The sequence below is a fragment of the Macrobrachium nipponense genome, chromosome 35 (assembly GCF_015104395.2).
Source record: "Macrobrachium nipponense isolate FS-2020 chromosome 35, ASM1510439v2, whole genome shotgun sequence".
Lineage (NCBI taxonomy): Eukaryota > Metazoa > Arthropoda > Malacostraca > Decapoda > Palaemonidae > Macrobrachium > Macrobrachium nipponense.
This window is the reverse complement of record NC_061096.1, coordinates 7,140,272-7,155,476: the sequence shown is the minus strand read 5'-3', so window position 1 is coordinate 7,155,476 and position 15,205 is coordinate 7,140,272. Positions and strand designations below refer to the sequence as shown.

At 37.7% G+C, this 15,205-nt stretch overlaps 1 protein-coding gene across 5 annotated transcripts in view; it reads right to left on the bottom strand.

Moving 5' to 3' along the window:
* Positions 1 to 15,205, bottom strand: part of LOC135208413 (E3 ubiquitin-protein ligase TRIM22-like) — a 217,032-nt gene that overhangs the window by 170,368 nt on the left and 31,459 nt on the right. For 3 of the 5 annotated variants that reach the window (XM_064240554.1, XM_064240556.1, XM_064240555.1), the window contains exon 5: positions 10,754 to 10,939. In XM_064240554.1, the coding sequence (XP_064096624.1) occupies positions 10,754 to 10,939 (186 nt within the window). Of the gene's footprint in view, positions 1 to 9,766; positions 10,940 to 15,205 lie in introns of those variants that run through there. The other 2 variants (XM_064240552.1, XM_064240553.1) reach the window with 1 other exon arrangement.

The window sequence follows — 15,205 nt, the reverse complement described above, 5'->3', positions numbered from 1 at the left end:
TAAAGCACAGACTGCTATTAATGGTTTTAAAAAAAAATATACTTGTTTAAATTGTTGGTGAACCCGGAACAGCAACGGTTACGTAGCAGCTTTAAACATATAGATTTGCTAAGTAATTGTTGCTGATCCTGTTACGACAAAATATAAAACCACCATTAGTTTCTCTCTGTGTTTTTCAGTGGTAATGCATGAATAAGCTACAAGTGTGTGAAGTCAAAGTCAATTAAACAGACCCTTCAGAGATTTTATGTCGACAGTGGGCCTGTTAATCGTTGTCAAGGCTCTTCAACAGTGTTAACAATGACATCTATACATATAACGCTTATTTGACTGACAGTTCCCACTGTTTTAAGTATATGTGGTTAGACTTCAGAAATAAGTGTGAGAAGTTCCTCTCACAACTATTTTTTCTAATCTTTTTGTGTATTCACTTGTTTCCGTGCTATATATCCCTTACTATAGAGTTATTAGTATCTGTCTCATAAGAGATCATTGATTGATTTTTCATTGCGAATTGCCGTCGGTCAGGTAATCTACAGATATGAACTGTTACTCTATTTCTATTCATGTGAAAACCAAATATATTCGCATCCCTGTGTATTTTGTAAAAATATGTACGTCTCTATTGCATGTCATGTGATAATGAGGGTGAACACAGAACCACATCCTACTCGAGAATGACGCTCTTAACATTAATTTATGATTTTTGTTATGTTCTATCTAGCATGTAGTATCTGTGGGGCTGTTATAGCACCGAAAGATGGTTTTACACAAAGTCGAAGTTCTTTTGACATAAACATTAGTAGACGATTTAGTAACGAAGTACAAGTACTACTGTTTTAGTTATGATAATTCATTTATCTTTATTTAGATTAAATTCCTCTTGGTGATTGTATTGCGCATATCATGTATGGTAAGAGTTGAAGGTGTTATTAGATCTTGTTCGGACCTCTCGCCAGAGAAGCCATTAGGAGAAGTCAAGAGATCCGGAGGGAAAAGGATGGGTAGTTGTTCGCCCCTCTGCGTGCCCCTTTATGGGCAGGTGTGCGTATGTGCGTACACTGTTTGGGCGTGACATCATCCAAAATTGTATAGTCACACACCACCAGTTAATTCATTACATTTAACAAATATATATTGAAATCCCACACTATTATATTTGGCCTTTATTTTTAACAATGAACCTGATAATTATTATAAAAGATTTTTATGTTCATGAAAACCTTGTGAGTCAGTTCTGCCTTCGTGGTAATTGTATAACTTGTCTCTTTTCAGCAATAAAACCTGAATGCAGGACGGTACATACAGCTTCCTGGCTTAACTTTTGAGGTGACCTGTCATCGACGTAGCATTGCAGAAACAAGGTAAGGTCTGTAAATCGAATCTAGGACAATTGTTCGAAAACAATTATACACACCGACACAAATGAAAAAAATAAAATAAAATAAAACACCCGTAATGATTACTAGATGGCAATTCTTCCTTAACTGCCTTTACCATAGCGGGCTCAAAATCTGTGTTTAAAGATGATAGAGATGATAAAATGAGGAGAATCTCGTGTTGTTCTTGCGTCAGTCTTCAGTCTATCTAAAAACTTCCGTACCTCAACATTTGTCGAATTTCCAGAGTGATTATGTTCACCGGAAGTAGAACTGATCGAGCCATCAACTGTTATAGCGCGGCCTTTGCACTTTTCAGCAAAATGTTGGCATTTCCAATAGACCTTCGTCCTTACTTGCTTGTCTTTCACATATACGAATCCGTCCAGTAATAACATAGCTCTTACTTTCTGGCTTTGAATAAATTCAGCCATGTCTTTTTGCAAAGGGTGTATCCTCTAAACTAAAAAAATCTTTTTGAGTTTTCTTGGAAATGAACAAAGTATTATGTTTATTTGTTTATAGCTATCTTTTTCGAACAAGTGTTATGTTTATCTTTTCCGAACAATTACTTTTCGAATAATTGTTTTCGAACAACTGTTTTCGAATAATTGTTTTCGAATAATTGTCCGGATACGCTGTAAATCAACCCGTGAGTACGCGCGAGATTTTGAGAGAGAGAGAGAGAGGAGCATACCTCTCGTCGTATCTCATAGCGACTTCTGATCTGAGTTCATGTCTACAGGGACTGCTCAGTAAATGAAAGTACTTAATTGTGGTACTTTTTATTAATGATATTGGTGTGTTATCCTTGTTAACAATGACTTGGGTTGAGGGATATCTCCCCGTAATTTAGAAACCGCAAAGGGAGCATTTTGGTGTTGTTGCGTAAGGCTTTTAGCGGTTTTTGACCTAGTAAGACATTAAGGATACAGTCCACTAAGTCCATCTTTTTCACCACAATAAGGACATATCAACATAAGGCTTCGGGTGAAGCTGGAGAAGGGACTGAGTTCTCACCTACAAGGGTCCTACCACCAGCGTATAGGTACTCAGCCAAGGCAATTATGGCAAAGAACACCTTTTAAACAATACTTGTATTCTTACAACAAACAGCGACTGTGAGTTGAGTTGAGTTGAGTTGAATATAAAATTTAAACCAAAGGCACTGGGACCTATGAGGTCATTCAGTGCTGAAATGGAAATTGACAGTAAAAAACTATGAATCAAGTGCTAGGAGAGGGTGGAAAGTAAAATGAAGTAAGAGAATATGAAAGGAGGTACAGTAAAAGGAACGAAAGTGGTTGCAGCTAGGGGTCTAAGGCACGCTGCAAAGAACCTTAAGTGATGACTACAGTGCACCGCATGAGGTCCACTGATGGCAATACCCCCCTACGGAGAACTGCGACTGTGAGTGGATTGAATGTATCATCAGATTTTGACTACGGAGCCAAACACCAGGGCACGAACTTCACCCTTCAGCGCTAGGTCAGTGAACAGAGGGAGTTAGAGTGGACCCTGGGCAGCAAGATAAGAGGATCCAGAAAAGAAAGAAAGAAAAAAAGATGAAGTAAAGATCTAGGGGTAAGGCTAAGAGAAAACACTTAAAGCATTTCAGGAGGCATTAACCTTGGCTGCACCAGTACTACCTCTAGACTTAAAATAACATAACACATGTCAGCATCAGGAATTACTTTGATTCTTTACAATTTTCTTGATATGAGCTACTGGCGGTATCTTGAGTTTGATGTTTTCAATGTGTTGCAAGGTCCAATTAGTATACATTTAATTCACTGTACCAACTGCTCTGCACTTGAAATTCCAGTGTGTTGCTGATGGCTTTGGAATTCGGCTGCCAAAATCATTCTCTTATGTAGGATTTTTTTGTGAATTTGAAGGTCAATGCTGGTAACTGATAAGCTAATAAAAATATTTGAACATTAATATTTTGTGACATTCCCTCTTCCAGAATTAGGTTTGCGTAGGGTGCATGGCTATTACACACGCCTTTTCTTCACATATTTATATCTGTATTGACTCCATTGAAGGCAGCTACACCGTCATAAACTTGAGCACTGAGCTTATATGGACAATCAATTAAAATCTGGAGGTTCTTGGGAAAAGAATAAATAATACACATGCCCCATACAGCTGTAAAATAATGAATCAAGGGAAATAGAAGCAAGAAAAGAATACCATACCTTGCACACAGATAGGAAAAAAAAAAGTGCAATTCAAGGATATTGATTTTCAACAACAGCCTACGAGCATAATCAAGATTCCTTGGAGAAGAGGGATTATCATTAAACTTGATGGAACAATGTCAGAAATAGTACCTCTAGAAAAAGAGTAGCTGCTAACGAAAGCGTAGATTGGAGCGATGTCATTAATTATTGGGATTTCTTTTGATTTGATTTTGTCGACTGTGGTGACAAAAATAAATTATACCAATAAGGACAGCCTCCACAACGAAGCATTGGAATGAAGAAAGAACGTGGAAGACCTTCACAATACATATAACATAAACAAAACATGTAAGTTTTGTGCATGTAAGTTACATAAAAGAAAGTCATTTCGGATAAATTATCATTACATTTTGATGAATCACGCAAAGATTTTTTGGATGCTATATTTTCACTCCGCTCTCTCTCGATAAGTTTCACATGTAAGGGTTATCATAAGGCTAATCGTCTTTTCTAAGACACGATTCATTTCGCAATGATTTATACGTATGTACAGTCATTCATATAAGTTCATGGATGCCCGGGTGTTTGAGAGAGATTTCCATTTCACCCCTTTCTGGATGACAGGTGTCTGTGAGTGCAAACTAGCCAAATGTTCAACTACCTAATTCTTCCGTAGGAAATTTTGGCGTGTGCCCATACAGACTCGTTGTCCAGAAAGGGGTTGGATGGAATTTAGCTTCATACCCGGAGACATCCATGAACTTATATGAGTGAATTTACATTCTCTGATAATCAAGCGATAGTTTGCGAAACTTTCATGCATGTTGTGAATGTAGTGCTACAAATTGTTCAGAAGACTAGTATCAAAATGTTGAAAATAAATGGGAGCAGGTTTTTTTTTCTTTGCTTCTTTTTATAGTAATTTTTCTAAACTTCCCTTTTGAACTCTCTTGAGCTTTGTAAGTTTTCGTGCCTGGCCTCCCTTTGTCCACGCACTGACCTAATGCTACGTTTGATGAGTTTGTCTGCACACATAACTGAAGCGGTTTTTGTAGACATTCTAAGAGTAAATGAAGTTCATGCAATGTGTCATACACAAGAGCTAAATCCAATAGAAACTGTTCTGTTCAACGAAGCTGCTTAGGTTTTTCTATCACTTCCAGATACTGCTTCTTCTTTCACTACATTTTCAAAATGAGAACAAGTACTTCCATTTTCTGAAACTGTTATAAGCAAGCCGGGCACCCACCTGGTGCTAAGAACATGCTCTATTGTGTAAAGTTGTTGTTTTAGTTAAGAGGCACATTCAAAGAGTTCCTTTTTGACTTAAGTAGTTGACCGTAAACAGAGTCCAGTTTATCCCTTAATGCTTGAAAATTATTAATTACATGAACATCTCTCAACGACATACCTACTGCAAACTACAAATTCTTTTTAGTGATTAAGCCAATGCCAGATTATTTTATCAAGATAACTGTTCATGATAATTGTTGCAATACCAGATCTAAGACCAAGCATGACGCTTGCTGCATTACCAGCAAATGCTACATGGTTGTTTCATATATGAATCATCAAGTCCATGGTTACTGAGGCAGTTCAATAGTAGATGCTTAGCCACAGTTGCAGTTTTCTGATCAGGTGGCTAAATTAGACCTAAGAGCATCAAATGGAGATGATCTTCCTGATAACTTCGATATTTCAATTAACCTATCAAGGCGGTTTTCATGCTCAGGCGTGTTCATTCATCAATGAGTACATAATTTCTCCATTTACCTGCTTTAGGTATCGGCAAACTTTCTTTCTGATCACATAACTTCTTTAGCACTTGAGCAGAAATGCCATCCCAAGCCAATGTCATCATCACCTTTCTTTTAATAGTTCCAGCAAGCCAAAGTGATCAGAGTATGGTCTTGTCATTCTGAGCTATAAAAATGTAATATTCAGAAAAATAAAAAACGAACAAGCTATCTCTAAACGAACAAGTTATCTCTAGATAAGAAGCCTTCATGGTATCAATAAATTTTCCAGAGGAAACTTTCTTAGCTACGTTTTGATCACACAAAGCAACACTGACCTTTCGGTAGTTTATGAGATACTTTTTTTCTGATACTTCACATGTGTACTTCGATTCTTTAGAAGTAAAAGACGTGTCATATTAACTATGCTTGCTCATGATCCCTCAAATGAAAACGCTTTGAAATAAAAAGTAATATTACTAATGCTTACACATACTTTACACAATTTATTATCCCTAAAGTCTAACCCTGGATGAGTTTCCTCCCTTTTCTTCCACATTTTTTCAGTCCAGACACCTGAACAAGGATACACACTAGACTTCAAAGCAATATTGCTTTCTAAAGTGAACACGGATATTTTGAAAATCTGGATACGTCTGAATCACAATTTTTTCACTCTTACTCTGATCAGCATCAGTCGCCTGCACATTATTTTTCTTGCACCCAATTTGTTTAAACAAACAAGGAAGTCAGCTTTGTTTGCTTAGAAGTCATGAAGGGTTTGTTGACGAGAACGATAGTTTTTTTATCTCTGAGTAGCCCATGAATCCAGTGGCGGATTTAAGGGGGGGGGGGGGGGGGGCCGCACCTGGTCACCCTCCACCATAATGGATAGATTAATGTGTAAATCTCAAAGCTATAATTAAATTTTCATAATGTGTACCATTGCACACAAGTAAAATATTGATAGAAACATTGAAAACAAAATTATATAATTTTTTTTACGAACTGGATATTAGTACGGCAGCTGTATCCCTGATTGCGATAGATATTGGTACGGCAGTGAATTACGCATGCGCAAACCCTTGTTAACCGCGGCCGCCTCAGGCATATCAGTGACAGCAAGAAAATGACGACCTAGCAACGTGAACCGTGTAATTACATCAGTTTGCGCTGAAAAACAGATATTTTCAGGTTTCAACAAGCTGTAACAGGCAGTAGACGTCTATGAAGAGTCAAACTTCCAGAAATTGAAGCCTAGTGCGTCCAATATGGGAAACATACTGTTAATATAGACCTGATTTTAATAATTACTTACGATTGATTAGGCCGTTTACCACAGGATCGACTTGGTAGTTTTCCTTACTACCATGAATACAGCAGAGCACGATTTCTGTGTATACTTCAAGTCTTTTTTGAATCTCCTCTTCGGAGCTCTTTTCAGGGCCGATTCGATCGTTCGTGACCTACGGATGCTTTACAATTTCTGGAAGTTTGACTCTTCTAGACGTCTATTGCTTTTTTCAGCTCGTTGAAACCTGAAAACATCTGTTTTTCGGGGAAAACTGATATCTTATTACATGGTTCTGAGTAGATTCAAAGAAAATATGAAGTACACAGATAGATTAGTTGAGTTTTATTTTTCATGTATATAGTCAAAATCTAAGCATATTTAAATATTATTATGATTTTTTATATTTTCATTTACTGTCAAAATGTTTTGGTGCTTTGGTGATGACAGTATGGTGCTTCACTTTGACATTTTGAATTGATCATGTTCAGCGGAACAATTCAGTACGACTATTATTACTACTGTCGCTGATCCTCTAGTGCCGTACCTATAGCTCTTAGCAACAGTGTACGGCAACAGCTGCATGATTAGCATACTGCCGCACCTACAGCAAGTCAATAGCGCAATACGGCACCACTGACAGAATCTGACGTACCCCCACTACACTATGTTAATTGTACGGCAGGAAGTCTAAAATTGACGCATGCGCAATTCACTGCCGTACCAATATCTATCGTAATCAGGGATACGGCTGCAGTACCAATATCCTATGCCTTTTTTTATGCATGTATTTAATGCTTATATTTGCTAAAGAATCTTCATCTGCTACTTCTTTGCAAAGTACCTGTGTTGGAAACAATGTAACAATCTTCAGAATTATAATCTCTCTCTCTCTCTCTCTCTCACACACACACACATTGATAGAAACAACTTGTTGTTAAACAGCCAACGCGGTTTCAGACAAAACAGATCCTGCCTATCAAATCTCTTGGAGTTTTTTCATAACATGCTTGGTATTTACGAATGTGGTAGAGCAATAGACATACTCTACTACTTATATTTCCAAAAGGCCTTTGACAAAGTTCCACACAACAAACTAATGACAAAGTTGGAGCTTTAGGAATTGTAGGAGAAATAGCTGACTGGATCGAAGACTGGCTAACTAATAGAAAACAGTGAATCTTAATAACTGGTGAAGAATCAGAATGGGACAGACGGGACAAGCGGAGTTCCTCAGGGTTCTGTCCTTGGCCCACTCTTGTTTTATTATTTACATTAATGACATTAATGTAGGATTAACTAGCAGGGTAGCCACTTTGCAGATGACACAAAGCTTGGTGTAAATGCAGCAGACCAAGAGCCAGTGGAAAGTTTAAGAAATTATCTAAGGAAAATAGGAGTGGTAAAAAAATATGGCAAACGTCTTTTATTCTGGATAAATGTAAAGTGTTACGAATAGGACAAACAACCCTCATGCCAACTACATGCTGCTTGGCAATGACATAAATAGTGTACAGCAAGAAGAGGACCTTGGAGTTATTATTACCAAGGTCTTAAAATCCACAAAATGGGGCATAAACACTTAAAAGAAGGCACAGAAACTAGTACGATACATAAAGAGGCAGTTCAGATACAGAAATAAGGAAACGGTGATGCAGCTCTACAAATCAATTGTTAGACCTCATCTTGAATATGAAGTATAGAACACAAATGGACTAAAAGGGGTACAAGAAGAGCCACAGAGTTAATTCCATCCATCAGGCAAATAAGTTACCAAGGACGATTAGAGAGCCTGAACATATATGACCTAGAATCACGACGATTCCAAGGACAACTAATAGACATTCAAAATACTGAAAGGCAAGACAAAAGTAAACAGTAACCTATTCACGTTAAATGAAAATCAGACAAGAAATAATGGATGGAAACTAGAACTGAAGAGATACAACACATCGCATTGTGGGAACTTCTTCACATACAAGATATGTATATATAATTAAATATATATATATATATATATATATATATATATATATATATATATATAATATATTAAAATCCTATGTGGGGGCCCCCCCACACCCTTGGAAGATTTCAAGATCTGCCACTGCATGAATCACCAAGATGTCACTGAAATACAGAGCACGGTGGCTCGCTGTGAAGTTTGCTAGAAAACCTCTTCATATACTTAACGATTCCCACTTTCTATATATTTATCAGTTACAATAAACACGCTAACTAAAACGCCACGTATATTGCTGACTACTAATACAAAAAACAATAGGTTAGCCATTTGTCTCACACTATTTGTCATGTAGAAGTAGGCAAACTGTTCACGTAGCAATAGATATTACCTGTATAGTACAGGCTGTACATGGTATAAGTGCAAGTTATTGCATACACAGGCAGGTAAGACGCAAAGTTTACCTCAACTAACATGCTCAGAAGAATGTCTGTACCAGAGCTTTCAAAATGCACAGATGATAGACTGTTGGGCTGCTTTCCAAATAAACACAAGTTCTTTACTTAAAGTTAAAAAGACACGTAAAAAAGTAAAAAATAAAATAACTTTCTAATTACTAGTCTATTATTTTTCAAATAGGCCTAACAGATCGAGATGAAAAAAACCTAGCTGGCTAGCTAGTTAGATAGATAGATCGATAGAGAGAGAGAGAGAGAGAGAGAGAGAGAGAGAGAGGGTGGGGGGGGGGGGGGAGTTTTATATAAAAGAACATAGAAGGGGTGTCAGCGCATAGCTCCGAGACGCTCTGGGAGGACTGTTCATCTGAGTGACATTGCTCGTCTTTTATTCTAGAGTAATATTCTAAAAAATGTATTATTGTTTTTATAAAGTTACCTAGCATAATTCAGAACTGGAAGCTATAGGTGATTAAGTGCAGAGTCCTAAATCATATATGTAGGAGCGTTGTCATTAAGTGATATTAAATATCTCCAGGTAGTATTTCTCAGGTTAAGGGATGTGCCCGAGCGAATGGCTGCATGCTTAGACAGACCTTAATTCTGTCCATAATTATGTGATAATTAAGAACTGGAATTATAGTTCCAATTGAGAAGTCACCTTGGTTGCGTTATGACAGAATTACGGTTTAATTTGGCTTATGAAAAGTGTAATTCTATTTTTATTCACCCTAGTAATTTTCATCATTCTACAGATTTTACAAAGGCAGCAGAAATGTTTATTTTGTAATAATTACATTAACAGGAATACAATTGAGTCTGCTTTTATAAGGAAGTATTCAAGGAAAACATTTAATCTGAGCTCTGGTATGTATAAATTATCATTGATAAAATGCTGGTTAACAAAATTTTACGTAAATCTTTGGGGGTCACTTTGGAGTGGTGCAAGCTACAAACTCGCCGGCTTTGGCTGAAGTACAATACCCTCATTTTAGTTCTGTCCTTCTGTCCTGAAGGGCCGTGACACGTAATCTTCCTTTTTTCTAGCAACATTTTCGGAAGTTTTTAACAGCTCTAACCCCTTCCAGAGATGCCATTATAATGATGAAGGTTAGAGGTCCAAGATTTAATGTGATTAAAAAGCTGAAAAGTTATATCACATTTCCAGAGATGCCATTATAATGATGAAGGTTAGAGGTCCAAGATTTAATGTGATTAAAAAGCTGAAAAGTTATATCACATTGAGTCACAGAATCAAAATGTGAGAAAGCTGTCCCCGCTTCTCTAGCTTTACTTACCTTTATAACAAATGAAAATGTATTCAGTGCAGTGAATTATATCCCTACAAAAATATAAACAAGGCAATAAATGCCTTACTTTTAGCTATGTCATAATAATTGGATATGTAGACGAAATTTTTCAATCAGACCTTGACTTTCAGACTTGCAAAACTACACCACTTTCAACAATTTTAATGTCATTAAATCCATTTTGCGATCGTTTTGCAACTTTACTCAGCATTAGATTTTCATCTTTAACTTTACCAAAAACTCGAAAATACCAATTACTATCCACTGAACCAGTTAAGATGTAGAATGAGCCATCCGTATTCATCCAAATGGTTCCAGTTTCAGGTACACACTTATACAAGTCACCATTAAGATCTATGTGCCCCAAATGGCTTAAACTTCCTATGGTACTACTGTCATCGTAAGATTCACATGATATTGTAGTATCACTTACACGAACGAGTTTCCTGTTTATGTACGTGAGTCCTAATTCCCCCGTGCAGACAGCTCTGAAGTGTTGTGCCAAAGGAGTATTGGAAGGCATCATAATATGAATTCGTCCTTTAGTGGAACCGTCCCATTCCAGATCGAAGAAAGCAACAGTTGAAGCTTCTCCACTGCAATTGACAATTTCACTGTGCTGCAAATGAAAGTAAATTTTAGAATGCTTCACTGGTTTCATAATAAAAAAGGTAAGAGACCATAATATTCCTTATGCTTTGTAGGGAGCAATGGAAAAAAATCAGGAAAAAATGGCTGAAGGAATAATCCTGATGATGAAAAATCTGAATGCATGTAGTTGGTGTAGAGTCAATCAATGCCTCAAATTCCTTTACTTTCAAGTAGAATCATTAACATACTAAAGGCTTTGCAATTCATTATACGGCTATATTCAAGGAATGGCTCATACTCCCATCTTACACATGAAAATGCACGATTTGAATCCAAAGAAAAATTGAGCATGATTTTTAATATGATATATACTATGTATATATACATATAGTGTAATATATATATATATATATAATATCTATATATATACTAATATATATATATATATATATGTAACGACGTTGTAGTCTTCACGTCTGAGGTACCATTTCCTATCAAGAGGTTCACATGTATCTTCCTTTGTCGTGTTCTTCTTTCTGGTGTTTCAATCACATCAGTTCTATCACTTAACTTCTCAATTATCTTGTAACGACCTTGAAATTCATTGGTGAGGGGCAACACTTGTTGACCAACACTAAAACTTCTCAGCTTGGTCTTAGCATCATCATATCTCCTTTTCATTTTCTCTTGGTTCACTTTCAAATTTTCTAAAGAGAATTTTCTAATCTCTTTCAACCTTTTCCTTAAGTTCTTCATATATTCTCCTTGGATTTTCTCTTGATGTTCTTCCCAATTTTCTGCAAGAATCGTCAACGGTCCTCACTTCTCTACCAAAAATCATCTCATCAGGTGAACAACCCATGCTTTCTTGATATGCATTCCTGACTTAAAAAAAACATTAAGGGTAAACCAATATCCCATTCTCTTCCCGACTCGAACAATATTTTGTCAGCATACTTTTCAATGTCTGATGGAACCTTTCCAAGACTCCTTGAGTCTCTGGATGATGAGCAGTTGCTAACTGTTGATTCACTCCTAACAAATTCATTACATCCTGGAATAACTTGGAAGTAATTTGTTCCTATATCACTTTGTACTATTTCTGTTATACCAAACTTTGAGAAAAACTCCAATAGTTTTTCAACAACTATCTTAGCTGATATGTTTCTAACAGGGATCGCCTCCGGATATCTTGTCACAGGGCTTATTAATGTCAACAAATACTCATTTCCCTCCTATGTCTTCGGCAACGGTCCAACCATATCTATAATCACTTTACTAAAGGGTTCTCCTCTAACTTCTTATAGGTTGCAGGGGGCTTTCTGGATGGTTTCATTTGGTTTTCCAACTATCTGGCAGGTATGAAACTCACGACAAAACCTGCTAACATCTCTGTGAAGTCCAGGCCAGAAAAATATTTCATGATCTTTTCCACAGTCTTCCTGATTCCCGTATGTCCAGACTCGTGAGCTACTGCTACTACTTGCTTCCTCAATGGATATGGAATCAAAATCTGATGAAATTCTCCCCATACAGCATCTCCTGGTATATCTGCAGGTCTGTACTTCCTCATGAGAAAACCTTCCTTTAGATAATAACAGGTAGGAGTTTGTTGCATCTCTTCATGATCAACAACTCTGAAGAACAAAAATCAGCTAACGATGCATCCTTCTTCTACAAGTCCATTAGCTTCTCTCTTGTCACTTGCCCAACTTCAAGGGTTGAATTCTCAATATCTGCTAACTCAGCTACTGTAGTTTCACCACTATCTTCAGGAGCACTTTGACTTCTCGAAGTCTCTTCAGGAACAACAGGTTCTTCTTCTTCTTCTTCTTCTTCTTCCTCTTGGGAAATCTCCTCCTGGTCAGCACTCAGGGAAACATCTCGGTAAATGTTTAGAAGAGGGCCGCATGCAGATATCAGTGATAATGTTTTTTACTAGAATGTGTTGGAATGTACTATGTAAACAGTGGTATATGAGTGAGATAATGTTTAAATTATGGTGATTTTTGTCTAGTGTATTCTAGAAATACACAAAAAATAGTAGATTTGTGCAAGAGACACAATATAATTTTAAGAGCGAAAATTTTCCCGAATTGGCATGCAGTGTGTAGGGTAGATTTTAACAAACATAGTTTTAGGTTTGATAAATCTTTCCTTATGAAAGGACGAAGACAAAAGCAGTGTTCATACAAAGTGTATTTATTTGCTTGTATGTGGTTTTCTAAAGTGAAACTGGACATTGAAATAAATGTAAAATTTATAGTTCTTTGGGTCCAAAATTGGTTTTGCTATGATGTAGCCATTTCTGAACTTAAATTGAATAAAGCTACTGTATGCGATTGGTGCTCATTTTGTAGAGAAGTCATCATTTCTTGGGTTTTTTGCTGCAGCAAAAAAATTGGCGGCAAAAATTGCATAGTGGAAATTGACGAGTCAAAATTTGGCAAACTAAAATATAATGTTGGCCGAGTAATAGATGGCCAGTGGGTATTTGGTGGCATTTGCCGCGAATCTCTAGAGTTTTTCCTGGTTCTCGTGGAAACCTGGAATCGTGACACCCTCCTGTCGGTGATAATTTAAAGACAGGATTGAGCCACTGTATTAACTTTGTTGCTCCCAAGACACAGGCTCATACCAATACAGTGGAGAGGAAGTAGTGGGATATCAAGAATTCAGTGCCTAAATTTGGCAGGAGAAAGAAACACTTCATTGGGTACCTGGCCACTTCCTACTTCAAGTTGCATGTCAAAAAACCTGTACAACAGCTTCACGTTTTCCTCACAGCATCAGCACATCTCTATCAACCTACACTTTAAGGTAAGCTTGATTTAGTATATTATAGTGGTGGTAGTATAAGGATATATACAGCAGCAGTAGCAGCAGAATCCCTTTAGATTAGGTTTGATGCTTGTGTTAGGTAGTGCCCATATGGGGGAAGTCGCAAAGGGGGGGGCAAAGCACCCCCACTAGACCTAGGTAGGGGTACAGCGCCTTACGTTAGGTTAGGTTAGGTGGTTGTGTTAGGTTAGGTAGCGCCCTTAAGGGGGGGTCGCAAGGGGGAGCCGCAGGTGCGGGTCGCATAGGGGGGGTGGTCGCAGGTGGGGGGGTTGCAGGGGGGCAAAGCCCCTCGCTAGGCCTAGGTAGGGGTATGGTGCCCGGTTCCCACTGGGGTCCGCTATAATTGTAGTAGTAGGTCTAGGGTTAGATTATATGTGTAAGAGTAAGTGATTGTTTCTTGTTTTAAAAGAGTTTTCTCATGTTTCTATGCATTCTGCAACACCAATCTGTTGGTTGTTTTGCCGTTTTTCGTCGTTAAAACTTAAAAAACTGGTGCGGCCCTCTCCTAAACATTTACCAATATCACTTCCCTGAAACAATTCTTCTAAGCTTAAAGATCCTTCAGTTGATCCTTCTTGGGTGTGTAAATCCTCAGTTTCTTCACTTACAGGCATAGTCCTCTTCATACTTCTGGTAGTTACACAACTAGGAAACTGGTGGGGGTTATTCTTCTCCAACTCTACCGTAGGACTAATCCTTAATAGTTTGTCTGTCACTACAGGACAAGGAATAAATGGCACACCACCAACTTCATTCCCCAACAGAATATGTACACCTTCCACAGCCAGTGAGTCCTTTACAGCAAACAGTCCCTGTCACCAATTCACACGACAGGTGTAAGCAGCATATAGGAGTTACTTCCTCTCCTCCTATACCCTTCAAAATAACTGAATCTCAAGTGAGACTCTTCTCCAACTGAGGGTGAGCGCCACGTACTACCACACTATGGTTACTCCATGTATCATGTAATATCTTGACTGGTACCTGCACACTCCCTCCTTGAGTTGACAGCATACCCTCATAGATATATGACTTAAAACCCTCCACACTGCTAAGCCACTCACTGCTTGAGGTTACATTTCCACTGGCTGCTTTATTTTCAGTCATCTCTGGAGTCTGATTCTTTCTCACACTGCTCTTCGTAGTTTGTTTCACCTGGTCACCTTTCACTACTTGACCAACTGGCTTTGACAGCTGTTGATTCCGGTAACACTCTTGACTGAAGTGTCCTGCTCTTCCACACTTAAAGCAGACAACATTACGTTTCTGTAACTGTCTTGAAAAATTGGATGAGGATTTCTCATTAGCTTGCTGAAGTGTATTACATTGTGTACTCTTTATAGTATCACTTGTAGGTTCCCGTTAAATTTGTTCCCGAAACTTGGATGAGACTTAAAAGCTGGGCGTTGTTGATTCTGGTACTTGACATTGTAATTGTGTTTGCTACTAAATA